Below are 25,168 nucleotides of genomic sequence, written 5' to 3'. Positions count from 1 at the left end.
GGAGAGTAGAACGAAACATTTTTTATATACTTTGTAGTAGATGTATTTTAAAGCTATAAAAGAAACCCAATAGAAAAAGTTCAAAAAGAACAATAAACCTCTGGTTAGTAGAGGCGTTTTAAAATCTTGAAGAGAAATTCATAAGAGAAGTCCAAAGATGACAATAGAACAACGTATATAAACCATGTTATTATACTCTATATCCTACGAAGGTAGGAAAACACGATAGAATAAAAAATCTTCTTGGAGTTTATGGATTAGATGGGGAGTTAAGTTTTAATGAAATTTCAAACCTGTCAACAACACGTGAAAGTGAAAATTTTGAATACTGACACGTTGATTATTGATACATTATGGTTATGGTTTTAGTTAGGCTACAAATTTAGTGGCGCCATTTAATAACCTATATTTAAAAATTATGTCAACTTCCTCTTAATTTCTATAGCGTATAAATTTTGCTATCATTATTGCAAATATATTTGGATTTATACTCAAAATTGAAAAATAAAAAACAAGTTAATTTTTTTTTAAAGTTTTTATAATCAAAAGGTGAAAAAATGGGTGAATTTAATATTTGGAGGAGGGGTAAAAGAGTAATTTTGAGAAGGGTGGGGGGAGGTTATGGCTGAAGACTTGCAAGCGTGAGGTGGTTGGAGTCGTCGGTCGAGGGTGGAGAAAGAAGGAAATACGGTCCGAAGCAAGGAGGGAAAAAAATTAAAAAAAAAAAAAAAAAAAAGGAAAAGAAAAGAAAAGAAAAGAGAAATTGGAAGAGTGAAACTGGGTGTGGGCCCCACAGGAGTCTGACCGAGGGAAAATGGGGTCCAGCTGGTTATAAACGATCAAACGCCATGTGAGTGTGGGATACCACCAGCTGGCTCTGTCTCATTTTTTTTAGTGGGACCTATTACTTATTTATTTATTTATTTTTCCCTTCCATCGTCCATCCCTTGCCTTTTACTTCCTTTCCCCCACCACCACCACCACAGCCTCCTCCTCCGCCCCGTTCCTATGGGTTAGGCGCCACCACCGTGCGCGCGTGTATTGTAAGCGTACACGAACAGGACTGGAGTCCACATCAGGTGCACGTGCTTGGTTTAGTGTTCCCAATCTCACTAATTTCTCGGGGGGAGATATCGCGAGATGCTTCTGCTCCATGATTCCATAATACGGATACCGTGCTATTGAAGAAAAGAAAACAAAATCCCTACGGCGGTTGTCAGCCTCACCCAGGACACGAGGGGAAGAAGAGGAAGAAGAGGAAGAAGAGGAAGGGCATTTCGGGAAAGAGAAGAACCAAAGTTTCACACACCCAACCGTCTGTGCTGGTGTGTAGTGAAGAGTAAGGAAAATGATAGTGGTTTGGTTGTTGTCCCAGCAGTTAAACTCTCTAGCTCTACAGTTATAACCCATAATACCCTTCTAATTCCTCAACTACCCCTTCTCCTTCTCCTTTCAACTATTTCACTTTCCTTCTTTCATTTTTTATTCTTACATTGTCTGAAGCTCCCATTTCCCTCCCCTTAGCTTCTTTTGAGCTCTTCTGGTTGCTCTATCACTTTCTCATCCTGCCCCTCCTCCGCCACTCTCAGACAATGCGAGCCGTGTTCCCTCTAAGATTCATCTTTCACTGCTAGACTCTGACGTGCAGAATCATCTCTTCTTCTTCTTCTTCTTCTTCTTCTTCTTCTTTCTGGAATTTCTTTTCCCAACATTGTCTTTCTCCTAATCTCCCTCTGGCTGCTTCTTATGGAAGCTGGGGAGGATTGTTGCGTCAAGGTCGCCGTCCACATCCGTCCGCTCATCGGCGATGAGCGGCTTCAAGGGTGTAAGGATTGCGTCACCGTCATCTCCGGGAAGCCTCAGGTACTTTTCACACTCTCCCAATATGGATGTGGGTAGCTCCGACCTCTGGATTTGATTGTGCGGAGACGTGGGTAGAGGTGGGTAGAGGTAGAGAGGGGGATTACGTTCTTCTCAATGCCTACTTGCTTTAGGGCCATTTATTTCTTACCGTACATTGGAGTTCTTTAATTTCCAGGTTCCGAGAGATCTAGATCTACTTCTGTAATGCCGTAATAGGCTAGATGGGTCTTTTTGTTCATTGACCCTCCTCTCAGATTTACCTCTGATTTTCACTTCGGCCGCTTTCCGATTCTAATTTGGTGGGGGGCAGTGGCTCGGGTACACAATCACTGTGGTAATATGGCGGCTGATGACGACGTTGTATTAAAATACTACTTAACCGACCGACTCCGTCTTGAAAGTTCCTTGGTCAAATTTCCCAATCAGGGAACTGAAATCATCACCCCGTCGGCATGATACTAATTTCCGGGGGTGGGATTTCTGCTAGTCTGATGGGTTCTCCCCTTTCTTCTTTCGAGTCAATTAACTTTCATTCATTTTTCACCTTAAAGAATTTTACCTGCGTTCTTCATCCATTCACCCAACGAAGAAGCCGTCATAATTACTTCGATGACCACATTTACTGTCCCTATTTCATTTGTGTGTTAATTTAAGATCATAACTTTATAAAATGCATTTCATACACGAGTATACTCATGAATGTTCTTGTACGCGTGCTTAATTATGTTTTTAATTAGTGAGATTACATCTTATTTTGATTCCGGGGCAGGTACAAATTGGTTCCCATTCATTTACATTTGATCATGTCTACGGTAGCACGGGTTCACCCTCGTCCTCGATGTTTGAAGAATGTGTTTCTTCGCTTGTTGATGGTTTATTCCAAGGCTATAATGCTACCGTTCTAGCCTATGGTCAGGTATAGTAACTTCAGAGCAGTGCCGGTCATATGATGTCTCGTGCTATCCAATTTTTTTTCTCGTGTCATACGTTTCTCATCTTAGTTGATAGTTTTGATTGATGCAGACTGGATCTGGGAAAACTTATACTATGGGCACAGGCTTCAGAGATGGTTGTCAGACAGGAATCATCCCTCAAGTCATGAATGTCTTGTTCAGCAAGATTGAAACCTTAAAGGATCAAATGGAATTTCAATTACATGTTTCCTTTATTGAGGTTGTTGTCATGATCCTTTCCTTGATGGCTTTTTTTTAAGAAATTATTTGTTCTCCCAAACATTCTCAGTCCTTGTGCAAAGCTCTTACTATAATTTTTTATGGAAAAGATTCTCAAGGAAGAGGTACGAGACCTGCTAGATTCTTCTTCCTTTAGCAAAGTGGAGGGTGCCAATGGACATGCAGGGAAAGTAACTCTACCTGGGAAACCACCAATACAAATTCGTGAATCATCAAATGGCGTCATCACTCTAGCAGGTTCTACAGAAGTTAGTGTCAACACATTGAAAGAAATGGCCTCTTGTCTGGAGCAAGGATCACTGAGTAGAGCTACAGGAAGTACGAATATGAATAATCAGTCGAGGTAAAGCTTCCAAATGTACAATCGAAGTTATTTCTCTCGGGAATAGAATGTCTAGGAAAAAGTTTACATATCTCTTTAAGTTTCAGCTAGCCACCAAGAAAATTTATGGGTCGGCTTTGTGGCAAGTGTTAGAACCTGTGTATAACATCATCAGATATGGGGGTCTTTGAGCCACAAATTAATGATGTTCTGAGTAGAATAATTTAATTTCCTTTGGAAACTTAAATTAAATGAGAATCTTAGGTACTGACTCTGTTCCTGAATTTTATGATCTGTCTATAGTCGATCACATGCCATCTTCACCATCACATTGGAGCAAATGCGTAAACTAAATCCCGCTTTTCCTGGAGAAGGCAATATTGAAAACATGAGTGAAGAGTATTTGTGCGCAAAGTTGCACTTGGTAGATCTAGCTGGATCTGAACGAGCCAAGAGAACCGGTTCCGATGGTTTACGTTTCAGGGAAGGTAGGTGGCATGGTTTATCATTCATTGGTGTTCATTTTTTTGCATGTATTCGTTCACTCATCATATTGTATTTTCTAATAACAGGAATTCATATAAACAAGGGTCTTCTTGCACTTGGTAATGTCATCAGCGCTCTTGGTGATGAGAAGAAGCGCAAAGAAGGGGTTCATGTTCCATATAGGGACAGTAAATTGACTCGACTCCTACAGGTTTGGTTTCCATGTAGATTGTCTTTTTTAACACGAGTACTGTTACAATTAGCCGTCCTCTTCTTTTATAATTTTAATTGTGGAATGAATTACTTGATAAAGAATCCCATTAAAGATGAACCCAAGAAAATTGTTTTAGCCCTGAGAGTGAATCATCAAATTGTTTCTCCATTTTGCAGGATTCTCTTGGTGGTAACAGCAGAACTGTTATGATAGGTAAACTTGTAATCTTGGTTTAGTCTGAAGCACAAGTGTATCTCTTTCTTCTTTGTCAGATCCATTCTGTTTCTTTGTGCCATTCTCACCTAAGAAGCACATACTCTTCAGTTTTCGCTAGCAAGCATAAATGTATCTCTTTCTTCTTTGTCAGATCAATCCTGTTTCTTTGTGTCATTCTCACCTAAGAAGCACATACTCTTCAGTTTTTGCTAGCATTTCCATGTCTGTCAGATGCTTGGACACCCTGACACTTGTTCGACATGTATCGAACACTTGTTATCATAGTGGATGTGTTAAACACTACAAAGTCAACATAGGCCCTTAAACATGTATCAGATACTGAATTTGAATAAGTTTGAGAGAAATGCATCAAACTCATTTTTTTAAGCATATAAGTGCATTAACCTATTGACTTTGAATTTTCTTCTGGTATAAAAATGATGTATATTTTTTTAATAAACGTGTCTTTGCCATGTCCATGTCCTACATTTTTAAAGAATGGCTTACCATAGTGTCTGTGTTTTGTCGTATCTGTGTCTCGTATTCGTATTCGCGTTTCTTAGCTTCCCACAACCTCACACATCTTCCCTCCATTGCTAGCTGAATTATCAGGGTATTTGTTGGCCAATATTTGAAATGAGTGCATCTTATTGCCTACAATGGACCTTTTTCTCCACAGGTGCCGTTGAGCTTGATCTCCCATACCAATAGTTCCCTTCTTTTCCTTCTCCTGTGTCTGAAAATTTCATGATCTTTGCTATTGTTTGTTAAAAGTTATTTTTTGTATGTTCTTCCTATAATAGAATTGTTTTACTATCTTAGCCTGCATCAGCCCTGCTGATATTAATGCTGAGGAAACCCTCAACACTTTGAAGTACGCAAATCGAGCTCGCAATATCCAAAATAAGCCAATTGTAAGTATATGGAAACTCCTTTATTTGTCTTTTGGGATGTTGAATACTATATTCTTTCTATAATGAATAGCCGGGTATATATCCTCTTCTTCATTGCGGACCAGGTCAACAGGGATCCCATGTCCAATGAAATGCTAAAGATGCGACAACAACTCGAATATCTGCAGGCAGAACTTTTTGCACGTGGAGGGTCTTCTTCTGATGAAATTCAGGTACATGATTATGAAACACTTTATAGCTCCACATTTCATTTACAACATTGTGTAATTTGTGAAACATTGTAATAGGTTCTCAAGGAACGGATTGCCTGGCTTGAAACAGCCAATCAGGATCTCTGTCGTGAGCTTCATGAATATCGTAGTCGATGTAGCACTGTGGAGCAATGTGAAACAGACGCCCAAGTCTGTGCCCAAGTATGTGCACCCTCAACCTTTTCCTTTGCTTCCACAAATATGTTATCTCCCAGAAAGTTTGTATGTGAACCTTGGACTTATCTTTCAGGATGGTATAAAATGCTCTGTCAAAAGTGATGGGCTCATAAATTGCTCGGTCAAAAGTGATGGACTCAAAAGAGGCTTGCAAAGTATTGAGTCGCCTGATTTTCAAATGGTCGAAACCATGTCGGGTATGGCCTTATCTAAGCTTACTAGTAATATGTTGCTTTCCTTTCCATGTTTTGTTGTTTAAATAGCTTTTACTAATTATTGTTTCGAAGTTGGCAGGTGAGTCGCGTGAAATAGATGAAGAGGTGGCAAAAGAGTGGGAGCATACACTTTTACAGAATAGTATGGACAAAGAATTGCATGAACTAAACAAACGTCTAGAGGAAAAAGAGGTAAATTTTGAAAGATGACAACCGCAGAAAATTTAATCTGTCAATTTTATGAGGTTAACAGAACTTATGAAGACGGTTTAGTTATTATATTTTAGAGTATGGAAATCTTCTTTTGTTTATGTTAAGCGTTTTTATCCTTCGGTATCGTTTTAATTTACATGCTAATGCCTTTGTAGACGGAAATGAAACTTTTTGGAGGATTTGACACAGCAGCTCTGAAGCAGCATTTTGGGAAGAAAATTGTGGAACTGGAAGATGAGAAAAGAACTGTCCAGGTTATCCTCTACTTCAGTAGAATCTTTATCATTTTTGTGCTGTAATTTTGCTCATTCTTTTCACTCCTGCAGCAAGAGAGGGATCGCTTATTAGCTGAAGTTGAAAACCTGGCTGCTTGTTCTGATGGTCAAACACAGAAACTGCATGACGTACATTCCCAAAAACTCAAAACTCTTGAGGCTCAGGTGATTAAATCTCTCTCTTTTTAGAGAGCCTTTGTTTTCACATGAGGAAGAAATCCTCCAATATAAGTTCTAACCATTTTATTTTTTAAAATTTATTTATTTGCAGATTCTAGAACTCAAGAAAAAACAGGAAAACCAGGTTCAGCTACTAAAGCAAAAACAAAAAAGTGATGAAGCAGCAAAAAAGTTGCAGGACGAAATTCAATTCATAAAGGCTCAGAAGGTAAACCCTTTATTAATCTTGCGTATTTTCACTTCTATTCTTTTCTCTCCATTTGCTGAGCCTTGTAACTCGAAGGTTCAATTACAACAAAGGATGAAACAAGAGGCAGAACAATTTCGACAGTGGAAAGCGTCTCGTGAGAAAGAGCTCCTCCAGGTAACTCAACTGCCAGAATCTGTGTTCTCATCTTAGTTTTACGTTAGAATAATTATTGTGATCTGTTGCCAGAGTTGGTGCGACGGTGTTACAGTTTTTGGCTTATTTTGAAATGTGCTTCATCTCATTATGCATTACTCTTCACTATTGAACGGATCCACTATGTTTCCTTGTATCTGTTATTCACTATTTTTGTTGACAACTTTAGCTACGAAAGGAGGGCAGGAGAAATGAATATGAAAGGTACAAACTGCAAGCTCTAAATCAGCGGCAGAAAATGGTTAGTACTTCTTGCTTCCTTATTCATCATCCATCTGTCCTAATGATTACAAGGCTCAAATGCATTGAATGCTTGATTATTATCTCGCAGTTTGGTTCTGCATGTAAAATTTGGCCACGTTTCTTGCCATCTATCATCAATATACAATTACTTGTTTCAGGTTCTTCAAAGAAAAACAGAGGAGGCTGCAATGGCCACTAAGAGGCTGAAGGAACTTCTAGAAGCTCGGAAATCTAATGGTCGTGAAAATTCAGGTATTTTCTTACTTAGAGTAGAGCAACTCTTGTAAGGCAATGCAAGGTGTGTAACTTGACAATGCCCTGTTCATAGGGGAACTGTTTTCCTGCTTGTACCATTTAATTGATTTAAGACTCGATTCTTTTCTGTTGATTTTTTCAGGTATTACAAATGGAAATGGAATGAACGGGCAGGTATTTTCTGGGCTGTTTCATTGCTTCTCTCCCTATTAAGTAGGCTCAATCCCGTTTCTAATGGAAATTTCTCTTTCTAGAGCAATGAGAAATCTCTACAACGCTGGCTTGACCATGAATTGGAAGTGATGGTGAACGTGCATGAAGTCCGTTTCGAATATGAAAAACAAAGCCAAGTGTACGAGTCATACGAGACCTTACATTGTATTATGAGTAAAATAAAATGTGAATATATATTGATTTTTGTGCAATGCAGGCGAGCTGCACTTGCCGAAGAGTTATCCATGCTGAGGCAAGTGGATGAGTTTGTTTCAAAGGGCCTCAGTCCTCCCAGAGGGAAAAATGGTTTCGCTAGGTAAGCATTGTTTTCAAACAAAATAGTTCGTTCACCTTCTAGGTTCTCACATAAAGAAGTGGATAGTACCTAATTTTTGCATGATCAGAGTGTCCTCTATGCCGCCAACCGCAAGAATGGCCAGAATAACATCACTTGAAAACATGCTAAGCATATCCTCAAATTCCCTTGTGGCGATGGCTTCACAGCTTTCCGAGGCAGAGGAGCGAGATCGTGCCTTCACCAACCGTGGACGTTGGAACCAATTGCGCTCCATGGGGGATGCTAAGAATTTGCTTCAATACATGTTCAATTCTCTTGCTGATGCACGGTAATTATTCTGCTCCTGTCACCGATATTTGTTCTCGGATTAGAGATACTCATTCAATTTCTTGGATCGTGAGTTCATCTTCTTAGAACATGTGAATCAGAACTCGTATTACATCTTAAGGGTACAATTGATACCCAAAAAGGGCAATTCAAAATAAAATTTTTGGAAATTTTGGAGCTATGCTATGCAGCCGCCATTTTTTCCTCCGTGGGCCTGCAAGTTGAAATTGGAATTTGATGAGAATTGATTGATATTCAACCTTTTCCATGTATATAATCCTTTTTAAATCAGAATATTCACTTCTCTACCTAATTTTATGTATCACTTTGCTTGTTATTTACAGGTGCCAATTATGGGAAAAGGAACTAGAAACTAGGGAAATGAAGGAGCAACTGAAAGAACTTGTGGGACTGTTGCGACAGAGTGAGACACGTAAAAAGGAAGTAGAGAAAGAACTAAAATTGAGAGAGAAGGCTGTTGCAATTGCATTGGCTTCATCTTCACCGGTGAGTATGACCATTACAAGAAATCCTACTTTGGCTTGCTGAGTGAAGGTCTATATTTCTGCTTAGTGGTTAATTTGGTATGAGTTCAAACTGTTCAAGCTGGAATATGAATAAACGCAGATACTTCATCCGTCGATGTTGAAGTTATAGGACGGTTCTATGGCAAAACCTGTGAAATATTTAACGAGGTGCATGGACAGTTGTAGAAATGGCATAGAACCTGTGACCTTTTTGTGTAGTAGTGTGAGATCCCACGTTGGATGGTGAGGGGAATGAAGCATTCCTTATAAGGGTGTGGTAACCTATCCTAGCATACACGTTTTAAAATCATGAGGCTGACGACGATACGTAATGGGTAAAGACGGACAATATCTGCTAGCGGTGGACTATTACAATTGGTATCAGAGCGCTAGTCATCGGGTGGTGTGCCAGTAAGGACGTTAGGCCTCCAAGGGGGGTGGATTGTGAGATTCCACATCGGTTGGAGAGGGGAATGAAGCATTCCTTATAAGAGTGTGAAAACCTCTCCCTAGCATATACGTTTTAAAATTGTGAGGCTGACGGCGATACGTAACGGGCCAAAGGGGATAAATCCTACTAGCGGTGGGCTTGAGATGTTACAAATGGTATCAGAGCTAGTCACTGTGCGGTGTGCTAGCAAGGACACCAAGCCCCCAAGGGGAGTAGATTGTGAGATCCCACGTCGGTTGAAGAGGGGAACAAAGATTCCTAAATGTGTTTTAAAACCGTGAGGCTGACAGCAGTATGTAACAGACCAAAGTGGACAATATCTGCTAGGAGTGGACTTGAGCTGTTACAAATACCATGCAAGAAAACTTGAAACTTTTCGAGTCACTGATCTAGTAATTAGTGGTAGCTTGAGATCTATATTCAATTAGTGAAGATAGAGGGGACACTACTACCCACATCTAATTCCTAGCTTTGCTTGATCTTGCCATTTCATCCCTCATCTTTCTTTGTAAACATAATTAGAAATCTGTCTTATTGGTGACTTTGCTTATTTTCAGGTCCATCATGAGCATGAGAGTACACCACCTACGTCGAGACACTTTGCTGATGAATTGGGAGGTTCTTTGTCCCCACTGTCGGTACCAGCCCCGAAGCAACTCAAGTACACAGCAGGAATTGCCAACGGTTCCGTTAGAGATTCTGCAGCATTCCTGGACCAAACACGAAAGGTTACCATTTTCCCCATTCATTTACTGTCTTAGGAGTTGAGCTCACATTTTTCTTAGAAGGGTGTGCTATTAATGCAGATGGTACCAATTGGAAACTTATCAATGAAGAAGTTAGCCACTGCCGGACAAGCTGGAAAACTATGGAGATGGAAGCGAAGTCATCACCAATGGCTGTTACAGTTTAAATGGAAGTGGCAGAAACCATGGAGACTTTCAGAATGGATCAGGCATAGTGATGAAACAATAATGAGATCAAGGCCTCGACCACATGCTCTGCCTGCTGGAATGTGATATTTGGTGGTTTTGGGTTTATTGTCCCCCAAATATCATTTTGACTTTCAACTATGATACCACCTTATATCACGGGAACAAATTGGAATAAGTGCAGGTACTCTTCTTGATTTTAAAACCAATCGGAGTAAGGTTCAAATTCTGCTCATATTCCTTAATGACTCCTGATTCATCCATTTATATCTACTTGAAGCTGACACGATCTTTTTCCAATGGCAGCAGCTGAAGTCAGAGTTATATGATCTCTGCATTTTCTTCAATGGAAAACCATTTTGGTAGATTTGTGATTTTGGATTCTTTTTCGTTGTGGTTCACATTTGAAGCATCTTGTAAAGCTTGTGTGGATGCTACAAAATGGGTCACCCGACTAGCTAAGAAGGCCGCAAGTGCGGGAACGAGGCGAGCATAGATACGACGGATAGATAACTCGCTGAAGATAGTTTTCTAATGTTCTTTTCCACCCTCCTTTGTATATCTTGTCAATAGCAAGAAAAGGAATGCAGGAATACGCGTATGGAAAGTTTTTTTAGTCATTTGGTTTTTCTTTGTTTTGAGGACATTATTGATTTGTTGAAAGGAACTATTAGGTTGGAGGAGAGGAAAAAAAAAAAAAAAAACAGAATTCTTTTCTAATATGTTGACTTTCTTGTGTGACACTAATCTTATTACTTGATATGACTGAATCTTTGTAAATGTATTTGTATTGAAGCAAAAGAAGCATCTTGAATCAAAAACTTTATAAGGTCTACACCAGTTTGCTTGAATCTGTTCCCTGTTCTTTGAATCTGTTCCCTCTTCTTTCAGATGAATAGAGACTGACTGATATGACTGAAACCTAGCCATTAGTGAATAGAGTCCATTTGGAGAGAAAATTTTTGGACGAACAGTCTGAATGAAACATTTCTTATAAGAGTGAAAATTTCGAAAATTTCTCTCTAATTTTAAAACTGTGAGTCGAATATTTGCATCCCTCTGATAGATCTTCTCTAAAACAGTCAACAGATCATGAAACACTGAATATAAACACAATATGAGAGAACATGATCAAGTATGTTAAAACACGATTTGAATGGGAACAAAAGGGAGTTATGAGGGTGGACGTTGCCCCTTCCAAAATGAAAACTTGTGAATCCAAATGATCTTTGCAAATCATATTGATCATGTTTATACTTTTCTTCTCACTTGTACGGAGGAAGATGTTGAAAGCTACTCAAGGGAGAACCCACTTACAACAATCGGCTACATCGTTTAAAACCTTAGCTTGACTAGCATTGACAACAACTAGGGGCGTGCCAACATAAAAGCAGCTGCGCCATGTACAAATCAAAAGACACAACTACAAGTTTTGGAGGATTCTTTTTCGCCAGGCAAGACAAGAATGAAGATTGGTTCCCGAATACAGGTTAGATCCGGGCACACCAATATGCATAATGCTCATCTTTGCGATGGTTACTAACAAGACCCCCACATTGCAAACAAATAAAACTGCTCCCGTCTGAGAATGCATCCATAACAATTTGCATCCTACCAGTTTCTGCCAGAATAGAATTACCGTGAGCATCCACAACCAAAGAGCCAGATATGTCATTGTTACTATCTGTAGGTTCAGGGTTCAGAGGCTGGGCTTCAGCTATGGCACACTCTGCAAATAAAGAAGCTAGTTGATCAACATCAGCAGTCTCCTGAAATCGGGTTCTGTACATCTCACGGGCACGGTGCAAGGATTGAAAGACTGCTGCATCCCCACCTTGGGTTCTCATTGCCATTACAACCTGTTCAAACATGAAAAACAAGGTGCTGAAAGCTACTAACAAAAGTTGTAGTCCTTAATCTTTCCTCTAACAGATTATCTCATATGCCCCACCCATGATTTAAACATGTTGATTGAGGCATCTGAGCTGACTACTACAACTACATAAATGTGTATTATCCTTTCCTCTAGGTTCTAAAAGCTACGAAACAACATAAGTTCACCAACATCTGTCTCAATCAGCATGGGGTAGAAAGCTCATGGTTATAATAAGTAATATCAATACAATTGGTATTCAAAGAAGAAAAAAAAAAAAAAAGTAAGATACAATTAATAAATATAGGTTGAAAACACATTTAGATCAATGAACAGAAAGTTCTAACACATTCAAACGCTATAGACCAATTCTTTGTTGGTTTTAAAACAACGTTGGCAAATAAAACCCAAGTGTAGTTTTTTTAATTCTTTTTGAACAAGAGACACTCTACAGTAGGTTTTTAGTTCTGAGAAATAGACCACTGCAATCAGCTCGTGACAACAGATTTATGAGAATGCCGATTGAAATTTAATTTACAACTTGATTTTTTTAATGAATATTTTAACTTTCATGGATAAGAGAATAACTATTACAAGGGCATACAATAAGAGAGCCTAAAAAAGGAAGGCAAACTACAAAAAGGGCCACCAATCTAAAGAAATAAACCCTAACTAACAATTGGATTTTGTTACTGAAGCTCACAGGACATATAGTCTAACCGCCCAAACTCACCTCTAGCGGATATTGTCTTCTTTGGACTTTCCCTTCCAGGGTTTCCCTCAAAGTTTTAAAATGCGTCCACTAGGGGAGAGGTTTCCACACTCTTATAAGGAATGGTTCGTTTTCCTCTCCACCGATGTGAGATCTCACAAATCTAACCCCCTTGGGGGCCCAATGTCCTAGTGGCACACCGCTCAATGTCTGACTCTGATACCATTTGTAACAGCCCAACCACTAGCAGATATTGTTCTCTTTGGACATTCTCTTATGGGATTCTCCTCAAGGTTTTAAAACGCGTCCACTAGGGAGAGGTTTCCACACCTTTATAGGAAATGTTTTGTTCCCTTCTCCAACCGATGTGGGATCTCATAATACAACCCCCTCGTGGGCCCAATGTCCTTGTTGGCATACATCTCGGTGTCTGGCTCTAATACCATTTATAACAGCTCAAGACCACCGGTAGTAGATATTGTCCTCTTTGGGTTTTCCCTTCCAAGCTTCCCCTCAAGGTTTTAAAACACGTCCACTAGGAGGAAAGGTTTCCACACCCTTACAAGGATTGTTTTGTTCCCCTCTCCAACCGATGTGAGATCTCACAATCCAACCCCCTTAGAGACCCAACGTCCTCGCTAGCACGCCACTCGGTGTTTGACTCTGATAGCCCACCACTCACAGATATGTCTTCTTTCGGCTTTCCCTTTCGGGCTTTCTCTCAAGGTTTTAAAACGCATTTGCTAGGGAGAGGTTTCCACACCCTTATAAGGAATGCTTCATTCCCCTCTCCAACCGATGTGAGATCTCAAATATAGAATCTAACAAAGAACCAGACCTCACTTGAGGTCTCTCAAGCTCTCAAAAAAATTCTATTTTTCCTTTCCCAAAAGTCTCCACATAATAGCACATAGCCTAGCTTGCCACAAAAAAACTTCCCTGTTTGCAGAAGGGAATTTGACTACAGCTTGCTTAATACAATCATTCCAACACACCAAAATATCAAATGACAAAAACATCTAAGAGAGAGACTTGGGAGCTGTATGTAAAATGGAAACAGATAAAGGTAGACCAGCTGTTTCCGTATATATATATATATATATATATATATGAAAGCGGATTCTGTAAATATTAGAAATAAATGGACTTTCACCACTTGAAGGTCAATGACAGAGATTTCAGGTCAATAGTTTGCTGGTTGCCTGGTACTTTGAGCAGTCGGGGTAGTCGGCGACTCAGGAAGGTCATTTTCAGTGATGGAGACCATGCAAGCTATCTTTAACATCGAGCATGAAAAGGCAAAGGAAGGTGATGGCTTCATACTTCTTACTTGTTAGAGACTTGCTTGAAAGAAAATAGGGACGTAAGAAAGGTTACTCTTTGGGAGGTATCCTAAGAATTCTATAAGAATAACATCATAAACTAATTCCTACAGAGGTTAATACTACTATGATCCACAAAAAAACCTACTCTACCATAAACTGGGGTCCGTGCCGCTTTTATTTTTGTCAGTGCTGTACGACAAAGTTATTGGCCGTTACATTTATCATAATTGGGATATTTTTTTTCAATTTATTTATTTCAAGTACAACCACTAAATGAAACATTTGAATTGAATGAGATTCCTCTTCTTTCAGGCACTTGAGTTCTTCGTTCTCATTCTTCACCCTTTTTTTCTTTCCTTTTTATATGTGTGGGTGGGTGGGTGGGGATTTTGCAAATTGCCTTCCTTCTTGAGCTTCAGACCTTCCTGTGAGTTATTATTACAATGAAAGATATGCCACTTTAACTTCAGGATTGTATTTCCAGAGATGGAAATCAAGCAAGCTATCCTTAACACTGAGAATAAGAAAGCTCCAGGATGTGATGCCATTTTCTAGTCTAGCTTCAAAGAAAATTGGAGTCTTTAGCAGGTGTTTTAATAATTTTACGAAAGAATAACAGCGAAACCCAACTACTAGAAATGTACAGATGACAATTATCTTCTGAAAATTCGGCTTGACAAGAAGTTGGAAGTCTTTTACCAATGGTTCAAGCGAGGAGGAAAGCCCTATTGGCGAATTTTCAATCCCCTTTGGCAACCGGAACTCAACTGAAGTGATTTAATTTACAGAATCAAAGAAAACCCAGAAGCTAAATATAAATAAGACATCGCAGAAAAGTTTCGAAAGAAGAAAACAGACCATGAATTCCAAGTGAGGGAAGTTTTTTCATTTTTTCTGTAAACATACCGCTTGGAGGGCTTGGGTAGGGTTTCGTTGATCGATGAATTGCCGAGCCAATGTGAGCAAGTCGCGAACAGAATCGCCTTCGCCGGCTCTATTTGACGCAAATTCAGTCTCCATCATGTCCGACTTCGAACAATCCATAGTATCATCGGCAAATTTAGCTTGAGAAATCCAGGGCACAGTTCCTTTTTGATTGATTATCGGTTTTGTAATGGAAATATGCTTCCAAATCACACCATCGCTAGATGGTTCTAGCAGATTCTATAAGCACCCCCAGGGCTCTCTCGCTCTCTCGCGCGCGTACTCGATATGTCGTGGCGGAACGGCATTTGGGATTTTATTTATATGATAATTCGCAAAATTATTTCTAACAATTGGGAAAGCACTGTTTTTTATTTACTCAAGTAATATAATTAATTAATATCAGATCCATTTCAAGTATTTATTTATTTATTTGTTTATTGAATTAAACATTTATATCATGTGTTTGATAAATTAAATACTGTAATTAGTATTTGAAAACAATGATTTATGATGATCGATACCCAACCCGAAGCACTAATCCCAACGTAGTGGAAAACAACAGAAGTTGGGCGCGCGCAGGCGCACACCCCACCGCCCATGCACAAATTTCTTATCTTCTGCCCCTATGCGCTTGTCTTCGGAAGGTTAGAGACCCGCAAAGCTTCCACAGCATTTAGCTTTCTTCCATGGTGGATCCGCCTCTTTTCTCTCCGGTGATGTTTATTTTCGTGACAGGTATCTCTACACATCTGCTTGATTAGCGTTAAACCACAATACTAATGCCATAGTGCCGACGGGAAATGGTCTGAATTAGGAAACGATAATGAATTGTAGTGTATAAATCCGGTTCCCCTTGCTGTGGGATTGATGGAAGATTTAACTGAGAATGTTCTTGGAATTACAATTGAAAAACACAGACAATGCGCTTCCGAGATGAGGCTCGGAATGTATAAAACTAGGGCAAATGTGGCCAGTATTTGGGAATGAAAGAAATTGGGGGATTAAAAGGGGGAAGCATGCAGGGCATGAAAGTGTAAGACCACATGCGAGGGCAGATTCTCGGAAATGCTAGGAATTTTGCACATTCAACAATTGGTCTCTGGAAAGGCAGATCTGGAATGCAATTGTTCCTAATATTTAATATACCTCTTCCTATCAAAATCCGACACAGAGGCCCAACAACTGTGAAATAATTGTCCGACAAAGATAGATTTACCAGATTTCCAAGCGCACAAATGACTTCCGGCACCATACCATACAGTAGATTTCCTGCGAAATTCAACTGCTCCACGTTCTTTAGACAACCCAGGGAAAAGGGCAGTGGTCCTGTTAGTCGATTGCTGCCGGCATCAAACACGATTGCTTCGTCAAGTGATCCTAACTCATAAGGCAGACACCCTGATAATGAGTTGTTTAAGAGAAGAACCTCAGTCAGAGATGACAAAGCTTTTACTATCCCACCGGGAATTGGACCACTGAATTTATTGTTGGCTAATGTGAGGTAGAGAATATGGGTGGTGGAAAGACTGTTTGGGAGACTCTGCATGAAATTGTTGTTGTTGATGAGGAGAAAATCAAGGTCCTGGACGAAGACTTGAGGTGGGACTGACCCAGTAAAGAAATTGAACCGAAGGTCTAAGAAGGTGAGGCGGTTTAGACCAACAACAGCAGCGGGAAAAGGACCAGACAATCGGTTGTTGCTCACATCAAGCTCGTATAGGTAAGGGAGCCTGGTAATGTTTGTGGAGATGGTGCCTGCAAAATTGTTGGAATTGGCATGAAAAACAGCAATGTCAGGGAGCTGATCGAGGAAGCCATCGAGGGATGGTGCACTGAGTTGGAAGCCATTGAAATCAATAGATGCGACCGCCGTGGCAGACTTGTTGTCCGGTGGGTTGTCACAGTAAAAGCCTTTGTATTTGCATATATCCGATCCAACCCATGTTTTAGTGATTCCTAGAGGATCCGAGGTGATAACTGACTTGAACTTTTGAATCACAGGGTACACCACTGAAAGCCTCAGGTCTTCAAATATCAAAACCTCTGCTTCAACAGGCAAAAGAGATGATGGCTGAGGAGTTATCGCTTGCTTACAGTGAGACCAGCCGTGATCACAGCCTTCTACTTTGAAATCTTGCGTTTTGCTGTCGCTACTGTTGGCTATGGCGTGGACAACCAAAGAAGAAAGCAGGTTGAAGAACAGAAACAGCAAAACTCTGCCAGGTATTTTACTCATTCTTATCAACCCAACAAATTGTTTGCTCTGTAGTTATTCAGAACTCTATAAGCATAGAAGTGAAAATCAGACCAAGTTTCATAAACACAGCCTGTTTATATAAGAAACTAAAAGTTGGCCAAAAGAAGAGGGAATGCTGTAAACCTCGTTAGGTTCAAGCAGAGCAGGTATGGGTTTGCAAATTAGTAGGCATAGGCACAAAACCAAAAGCTAAAAAAAGATAAGTTACAGTACAAACGAAAGATCCCAACTATACAACAAATGGGTCCAATACTTGAAGTCCCAACCAACACTGAAAACAGAAGCCAAATGGTAATGATATAAAAAACTATAATGAAGCGTGGGAATGCACAAAGACCACCATCCCAATAGACGCTCATCAGATTGAAGATATGACATGACAACTTCATTTTCTAATCTGCCTTCTTACATATTGATCTGCCTCTTTAGTTCTATAAAGTGAGCTCGTACGGGTCTGATTAATTAATAGTATTTAATTTGGCATTCGGACCATGATTTGTTAAATCATTTATAAGATCATACATTATCCTCTGAGTTGTAAAGAACAGCAGTCTTGTATTGAAGGATCGGGATAGGTGCTACGGAAGTCAACTATTTTTCTTTATTTTGAAGTCACTTTTCTGCCCATTGGATTCCATTATCTTAAGATGATAAATATGATTGCGATATTTGGATACAGCTGGGCATCCGACTTAGTGGAACAAGAACTCATTGTCTCGATACACATTAAAAATCAGCTCCTTTATTGTATTCTTTTTGAAAAGGCATAGACATGAGTGACGATTTAATTACATCCATAATGAAGACTGAATTTTGTCAATTGCAATGTGATTGATGAACCAATCATAGCCATTAAAGATCTATGCAAAACTTGGCCTTCCCATTGGGCTTCCCATAGTCAATAAGGAAGATGGTATGGATTATACACATCAAATGGCTTCAAGTGAACCCACCGCTAATAGATATTCTCTTCTTTGGACTTTTTCTTCCTAACTTTCTCTTAAGGGGAGTCTACACTCTTATAAGAAATGTTTTGTTCTCTTCTCTAACGAACGTGGAATCTCATAATCCACCTCCCTTTGGAGGCCTAGCGTCCTTCCAGCCTTCCCCTTTCTAACTAATGTGGGATCTCAAAATCTACTCTCTTTGGAGGCCTAACGTTCTCGCTGGCACACTGCCTAATGTTTAGCTCTAATACCATTTGTAATAGCCTAAGCTCACCGCTAGCAGATATTGTCCTTTTCGAGGAGGGAGGCCTAACGTTCTCGCTGGCACACTGTCTAATGTCTAACTCTAATACCATTTGTAATAGCCTAAGCTCACTGCTAGCAGATATTGTCCTTTTCGACTTTTCCTCCTCAACTTCCCCTCGAGGTTTTAAAATGCATTCACTTGGAAGAGGTTTCCACACCCTTATAAGTAATACTATTGTCCTCTTTCAGTTTTCTTTCCAGGCTTCCCCTCAAAGTTTTAAAATCCATTCACTAAGAAGAGGTTTCTACACCCTTATAAGTAATACTTCATTCTCATCTCCAACCGCGACGTGTAATGTCGACAATGATACATGATTGATGGGCAGATAAGGCCACAGAGAATTAAAAGGATCATGGATAATTCTCTCGCCCCATATGGGGTTTGGGCCAACGCCAATGAGCCCAAGGAAAGTGAACCTCAGGGATGTGAATAACTGAAACCACACGTCGGCAGTGCAGAGGGCGGACACAGAATCTCTGCCTTTCTGTATTCAGATCTGACCACCGAACTTCTCTGCAAACGACAATCCAAAAACCCCATTGGATTGAAACAGGAAATTTACGAAGAAGAATAAAAATTGGGTGGGAATGGGAATTGGGAAGGAATAAAGGCGGGATTTTTGTCTGTTGTTTATACATATAATAAAATAGATCCACCATGCAATCCAATATGATAGAAAAAGAGAAAAAAATGGTGAAGGAATAATAATATTGGAGAGCATAAGAAAGTTTATAAAAGAGAACAAAAGGCCCACTAGTAGCGTGACTCAACACCCACCAAATCCCACCGTCCCATGCTCTTCCTCTCTCCCAATCCCACACCCTTCAAATTTCCAAATCCCAAGAACACAAAAACCTTCATAAGAGAGGGGACACACAGAGAAGAGGAAAACACCGAAGGGGGGCGTTCCTAATTTTCTATAGACAGCACAGCACAGCACAGCGCCGCGCAGCGCACCTACTAATCTTCTTGGAGACGGTGCTCAAGCCGCAGCGTTGACCATTGGTTCCCTATAATTTTATTTATATAATATTGATGGAGATCTGTGGGCGTTGGATGAGTTGACTATTATGACGATTCCAGAACAAGCGTTGCAGGTGTTTCGGTGGAGTGGGCGTGATTGTGATCGTTTTCGTAAGTTACAATCAGCATTGTTGGATCGTCTAAGGCACGTTCTACGTGTTTCCGTGCTGGACAGCCTCTCAGACTGCTACATTTGTAATATCCCCTGTTCATTTACCAAAATAACCTTCGTCAGTCCTCCCTTCTACTCCACCCAAACCCATTCCCCCACTTTTAATTTATTTGCTTTTTGACATTATAAAAAAGGAAAACAAATCATACACTACACTCTTTTCCCGAATATATTGTTATGCTTGGGAAACAACGGACTACAAAGGTCAACGAGTTGTTATGTTCTGCCCCACTAAATGACCGAGTTCTTAGAACGAGTTAACTTCACCACACACTCAACAAACGAAGGAGGATCCGAAGTAAAAAGTTACACACCTTGGATGGGGAGAGCCTTTAATGGGTTTTTGGCCGTACTTTCTCCAGGAGTAATCGTCCGGTGGGATATCCGCAAGTTTGGAGCTCACCGCCGGAACTCTGATGACTCTTTTTATCCTGTTTTTCCTGCTAAACCAAACAAATTTCACAATTCAATGACTAATCGAATATAGTCTACAACCCAATTTAGAAAATCTTGTATGGATTTTTTTTTACTATCTGTTGCAAGGACCAACCTCTTCTTGGAACAGTGACACCGACCGGAGGATGAGGCACACTTCATGGCGGAATCGTCCATAGAATTGCATTTTCTCTTTAGCGAGGAGGTTGAAAGTGGGGGCTTTCCGGCGGAAGAGACCTGGGACATGTGGGTGAACTGGAACCCAGATGACATAGATGGCTGTAAGCTTTCGGTGTCTCCGGTTAGAGAAGAAATATAGGAATTTGCAGCGGAAATCGGGGGCGATGCTACGAAGTTGATGGTGGTAGTCGGATCTTTTCTATCTACAGACCCATTTTTTAGTACCACCGACGAAGTATTTTGCTGTGCTTGGAACGTATTCGGTGGATGAGAAGGCTGATGGGGGTTGTTGTGAGGCAGAGGAGGCAAACGCACAACAGAGGAGGGCGTGGGGCAATAAACCTTAAAAGCAGAGACTGATTCCTGTTTCTTTACTTGAACCTGAGGGGCTGATGACGAACTCGGATCTTGGTGCTGCAACGGCTTGACCTTCGGTGGAGGAGGCGGCGGGGGAGTATGAAGAACCGGCGCCCTTCTGAAGCGGGCGTGACCGGTTCTATTCCGATCGAGCAAAGAAATGACCTTCTTGAAATTGCTGACGACGGAATCGGCGACGGCATCGTATGGAGCGATAGCATTGGGAGTCGTGGAGGTGGAAGAATCGTGTTGGGAGTGGTGTTGATTAGGGGTATGGGACATCAATCGGAGGAAATTCTGGACGCTCTGAATCCCAGCAGAAGCGGCTTCTTGAACAGCAGAAACAGCGGCATTTTCTTCCAACTTGGGCGTGAAATTAGTAGCGGTGGTAGCATCCCCAAACCCCACCATGAGCTCCACGGCCATGTTATTGTTGAGAAGGAGCATATGAAATGAAAGCAGAGGAGGAAGGAGAAGAGTATTTATACCGAGAAAGAAAAAAACGTGAAATTGTTAGAAAAGAGAGAAGGAGAGGGAGGGGATTGGGAAGAAGAAAGTGGTGAAAGAGAAGAGGAAAAAGATGATAAAAGAATTGGGGGAAGGAAAGGATTGGAGTCAAACTGATGCCCTCACTATGCAAGGCATCGGGCAACTGACCGGTTTGATTCTGGTCGGTCTGCCGTCAAACACTCCAACCAATTAGAAGGCTCCACGTAATAGAAATTGTCAGTACATTTGACTCTTCTGTTTAGGAAAGGCCCATTTACAGGGTGGGTTTCAAATTTGAGAGAGAGAGAGAGAGAGAGAGAGAGGGAGAGAAAGAAAGGTCAAAAGGGTGAGAATAGCCGTTGGATTAAGGAGCGGGTAAAATCAGGAAGAGAGAGAGAGAGAGAGAGGAGAAAAGGACAAGATATTATTAGTTGGAGACAGTGGGATAGAGTTGACCTTTAATAGCTTTTAATGCAAGAGGAGGTGGGGTTAGTGGGTCCCAGACGGTTTTCCTATCTTTTTTACCGGATACCGGAAGTAGTTTCCACCCACAAGTCACCTTGGATTCCTTTCTTCCTTCAAACTAATTCAATTTTCAATCTCATTGGGCTTTTCCGCTTTTCCGGGCCCAACCCGCAAGGTCTTCTCCAGGAGAGGAGACCAACCTTCAAAGCATCACAAATTTTTAAAACCTTTTTCTTTTTCTTTTTCTTTTTCTCCCCTAAAAGATTTCATTTCCTTCAAGAAGGAGAAAAGGAACCAAATATATTTTATTTTATTTTTTGAAATGTATGAATTTAAATTTTAGAATCTGCTTTTGGGTTTGACAAACATTGTACATTTTTTCCATATGTTGTGGGTTCGAGTACTTTACTGTTTTTGAGTGAATTAGATTCCAATTTATTTATTTTTTTAATATTTGGATAAACCCAAACAAGAATTTGAGATTTAATATTTAGTTTAATTCAGACAACCAAATGGAGTGAGAGGCAGATTGGGCAGAAATTTGAAGATTCCATTAATATAATTAACCAAGTTTTCAAATTCCATTTGCAATACCAAAAATGGAGGCCAATTTGAGACTAAATTGTTGACTTTCTTTCGGTATTCAAATCCCTTGAATCGAGGAGCTCTTTAAATTCTTTCTTCCCCTTTTTTCATAAACAATTTCAATTGGACGACCGAAATTAATTGAACTTAAAAACACGTATTATGAAATGCCATTCTTCATTTTATTTCTTTCATGTGTACGTAGAAGACAATACATTCACATACAGAAACAAAAGTCACAAAATCGTAATCGACCTTTCCAAAAGACGAGGGACAAATGGTTTGAAAATATTTGAAATTGAATTAATTTGGTTGTAAAAGGGGAAAGATTCAAACATCCATTTTAAATTTGAGTTCTGGAAAAGCTTTGGGACCAATGACCCAATTTGGTGGTCCTTTCACATATATGAGCATTTACTGTACATCCAAATGTAACGCCAAATATATTTTATTCAAATCCTAGGTCTTTAATAGGGTATAGGGTAATAAAATATACACCATTTATTTTCTTGGTATTATTAAAGCTTCCATTTTTTTTTCATTACTTTATGACAAGTTAATTAGGCGCAGACATGGGAAATTAGGCGTATGCACTAAACCAATTAGCTACAAATGAAGTAGTGCTACTTCTTCATTTCATAGTTGGAATGCAAGACGGCAAGATAAGGTTGAATGAATAGGCATCACCTTTGCTCTTAGCTCACATTTTCAACTTCCACATTTCCATAATTCATATTACTTCTATAATTGAACTTCGTTTCCTACGATAATGTCGTGTTCTTGCTAGGTTTTTTTTTTATCAAATTAATTCAAATTCATTAATGTTCGATGTGACGAAATTTTTGGAGATAGAACGATTACTATTTTAGTTTGCAAATATTAATTAGTCAATGTTTGGCTCAGGTATGTCGATTTTCTAGTACATACACATTAAGAATCAAACATTAATCATTAATAATTTTTAGAGAATTGGAAAAGTGATTGATAAGAGGTGACGTGGAATTAGGTTATGAACAAGAGGTGACCAAATGAGATGACCCATAATGAGGTAACCTACAAAAGAGAAAGAAAGAGTTGCGCAACCGTGTGGAACTTACCACACTAGTTTAGAGAATTGGAAAGAACTTATCTTTTATGGAGCTATGATGATATATATAGGAGAGTTGATGCGAGTTTTCCATTCTCCTTTTGAATAGGTTCAAATAAATAAAGTTGGTCTAACGAACGAGACATGAGTAGGGGACTACAAAAGGCAAGCCCTACGAGGAGAAAAAAATGCCTCCTTCCCTAAGGCTAGTTTGGTCCTGCGTTGAATTTTAGGGTCCGTCCTTCTATCCTCCTCGAGTTCGATGGATATCAGACCCATACTGCCTTATTCTTATCATCGATATCATTTTTTCCTCTTAAATTTATATCTAAGTGTAACAACTTAAACTCACTGTTGCTAACAGATATTGTCCTCTTTGTGCTTTCCCCTCTAGTTTTCTTCAACGTTTCAAAACTGGTCTCCTAGAAAGAGGTTTCCACCCCTTATAAGAAATGTTTCGTTCTCTTTTCGAACCAACGTGAGATCACGAATGAAAGCGAGGAATTGGGAATTGGGGGCAGAAGTTAGAGATAGGAAATGGTTGAAAAGGAGGCCGGAAAGGAAAGGGCAAGGCAAGTGGCGGTGCATGTGATGCGTCAAGTGGGCATAAGAACCAGAGAAAGCCCAAATCAAACGCCTGTTTTGTAGATAAAGAGATTGCGTGGTTGTGGCCTCTCAGCTCACCCACCCCAACTTGGCCGATCACTGGATATCATTATTGTTAGTAACGTATGGGCCGCAAGCCCATGCTTCTGTGTCTTCTTCTTCTTCCTCCTCCTCAGTCTTAGCTTCCCACGTGAATACACTTTCAAACCACATCCACTCTGTTACTTTAATCACCCAAATATTTTCCTTTTTTCTAAATTATAAAAAATACCCATCAGCCCTATATCAACCAACTATCCAAAAAAGAAAAAAAAAAGGCTGACAAACTACGTTCGAGAGAGATTAGTTGCGTGCAAACTTCCTCCACTGTTCGTTGTGTCGTATGCAATCGATAGGTTAACTAAAAAAGAACACGATGATACAATCGAAATGACAGATAATTCGAAATGAAATGTCGCACCATCCACTTTTGGGCCAAACAAAAAAGAAAGCTAAATATCAACATTTGGGAAGAAGACATGTTTGTCCCAACCAAATATCAATAATGAAATAATAATAGTAATCTGATAAGGACATTTTTGGTATATTGGAAATTATTAAATGAATTAAAATTACAGTTTGTGTTTGGAAAATATAAAATAAAACAATTTCAATACGAGAAAAGAGGGTTTGTGAAATTAATTAAAAAAGATAAAAGTTGTATTGATGTCCCGCAAAAGATATTAAAAATAAAGGAACAAATGTCTTAATCCCGAGTGGAATCTCGATTTGATTATTAATTAAATACAATCAAGTGAGGGAGTAAATTACAGAAATGGGGTAAAGAGGAAGATGGGAATTGTCAACAGGCAGGGGCAAGAGCAGTAATAATATCATGGCGTAATAGCCTCAATGTGCATCTACCAATAGTAATGCAGCAAGTGGGGCCCACTAGCTATCCGTCTCAATGTAAACCATTCGATCTCATCATCACGTGGGCAGTCCTGAATCGCTCGAATCCAATTTATCCGCTTCTATTATTTACTTTATACTTTATTTTAATTCGTTTCGAAATTATGTATAGTTTATTGAAGCTTCTACTCTAAATTATTACACTTTGATAATCCCACTTATATTTATTTTTTTATTTTTTAAGAATCATAATATTAAATATTTAATTGATGAAAAGAAAATAAAATTTCAATCGTATTTGAAATGTTATCCACCCTGTTCAGGGCTTAGTGTCTTTGATGGCTCACCGCCCAATCCACCGG

At 39.7% G+C, this 25,168-nt stretch overlaps 4 protein-coding genes across 6 annotated transcripts; 1 reads left to right on the top strand and 3 right to left on the bottom strand.

Annotated features, from left to right (window-relative positions):
* Positions 1-1,224: 1,224 nt before the first annotated feature.
* Positions 1,225-10,952, top strand: LOC111443166 (kinesin-like protein KIN-4A). 2 transcript variants are annotated; one of them, XM_023080855.1, is made up of 26 exons: positions 1,225-1,863; positions 2,633-2,779; positions 2,887-3,036; positions 3,146-3,399; positions 3,682-3,866; positions 3,951-4,075; positions 4,255-4,291; positions 5,117-5,208; positions 5,313-5,420; positions 5,496-5,621; positions 5,710-5,833; positions 5,931-6,043; positions 6,220-6,318; positions 6,391-6,504; positions 6,611-6,727; positions 6,803-6,883; positions 7,092-7,163; positions 7,324-7,417; positions 7,563-7,594; positions 7,675-7,772; positions 7,851-7,949; positions 8,038-8,259; positions 8,603-8,765; positions 9,794-9,964; positions 10,043-10,352; positions 10,478-10,952. In XM_023080855.1, the coding sequence occupies exons 1-25, from the start codon at positions 1,747-1,749 to the stop codon at positions 10,253-10,255; spliced, it is 3,153 nt and encodes a 1,050-aa protein (XP_022936623.1). In that variant the 5' UTR covers positions 1,225-1,746; the 3' UTR covers positions 10,256-10,352; positions 10,478-10,952. The 2 variants fall into 2 exon arrangements, with proteins under 2 accessions (XP_022936623.1, XP_022936622.1); XM_023080854.1 differs by having other exon boundaries at positions 1,226-1,863; positions 10,475-10,952.
* Positions 10,953-11,338: 386 nt separating this feature from the next.
* Positions 11,339-15,320, bottom strand: LOC111443615. The gene is made up of 2 exons (XM_023081516.1): positions 14,985-15,320; positions 11,339-12,027 (listed from the first exon to the last, which is right to left on the bottom strand). Exons 1-2 carry the CDS (start codon positions 15,120-15,122, stop codon positions 11,659-11,661), a joined length of 507 nt encoding a protein of 168 aa, XP_022937284.1. The 5' UTR covers positions 15,123-15,320; the 3' UTR covers positions 11,339-11,658.
* Positions 15,321-15,782: 462 nt separating this feature from the next.
* LOC111443692 (uncharacterized protein At4g06744-like) lies at positions 15,783-17,305 on the bottom strand. The gene has a single exon (XM_023081620.1). It carries the CDS (start codon positions 17,239-17,241, stop codon positions 15,961-15,963), a length of 1,281 nt encoding a protein of 426 aa, XP_022937388.1. The 5' UTR covers positions 17,242-17,305; the 3' UTR covers positions 15,783-15,960.
* Positions 17,306-19,199: 1,894 nt separating this feature from the next.
* LOC111443589 (probable WRKY transcription factor 7) lies at positions 19,200-21,225 on the bottom strand. Of its 2 annotated transcripts, none has more exons than XM_023081470.1 (3): positions 20,262-21,225; positions 20,026-20,154; positions 19,200-19,744 (listed from the first exon to the last, which is right to left on the bottom strand). In XM_023081470.1, exons 1-3 carry the CDS (start codon positions 21,128-21,130, stop codon positions 19,585-19,587), a joined length of 1,158 nt encoding a protein of 385 aa, XP_022937238.1. In that variant the 5' UTR covers positions 21,131-21,225; the 3' UTR covers positions 19,200-19,584. The 2 variants fall into 2 exon arrangements, with proteins under 2 accessions (XP_022937238.1, XP_022937239.1); XM_023081471.1 differs by having other exon boundaries at positions 20,026-20,151.
* Positions 21,226-25,168: the final 3,943 nt, after the last annotated feature.

The sequence above is a fragment of the Cucurbita moschata genome, unplaced genomic scaffold (genome assembly GCF_002738365.1).
Source record: "Cucurbita moschata cultivar Rifu unplaced genomic scaffold, Cmos_1.0 Cmo_Scf00005, whole genome shotgun sequence".
Taxonomy (NCBI): Eukaryota; Viridiplantae; Streptophyta; class Magnoliopsida; order Cucurbitales; family Cucurbitaceae; genus Cucurbita; species Cucurbita moschata.
This window is presented reverse-complemented; position numbering and strand designations above follow the sequence as displayed.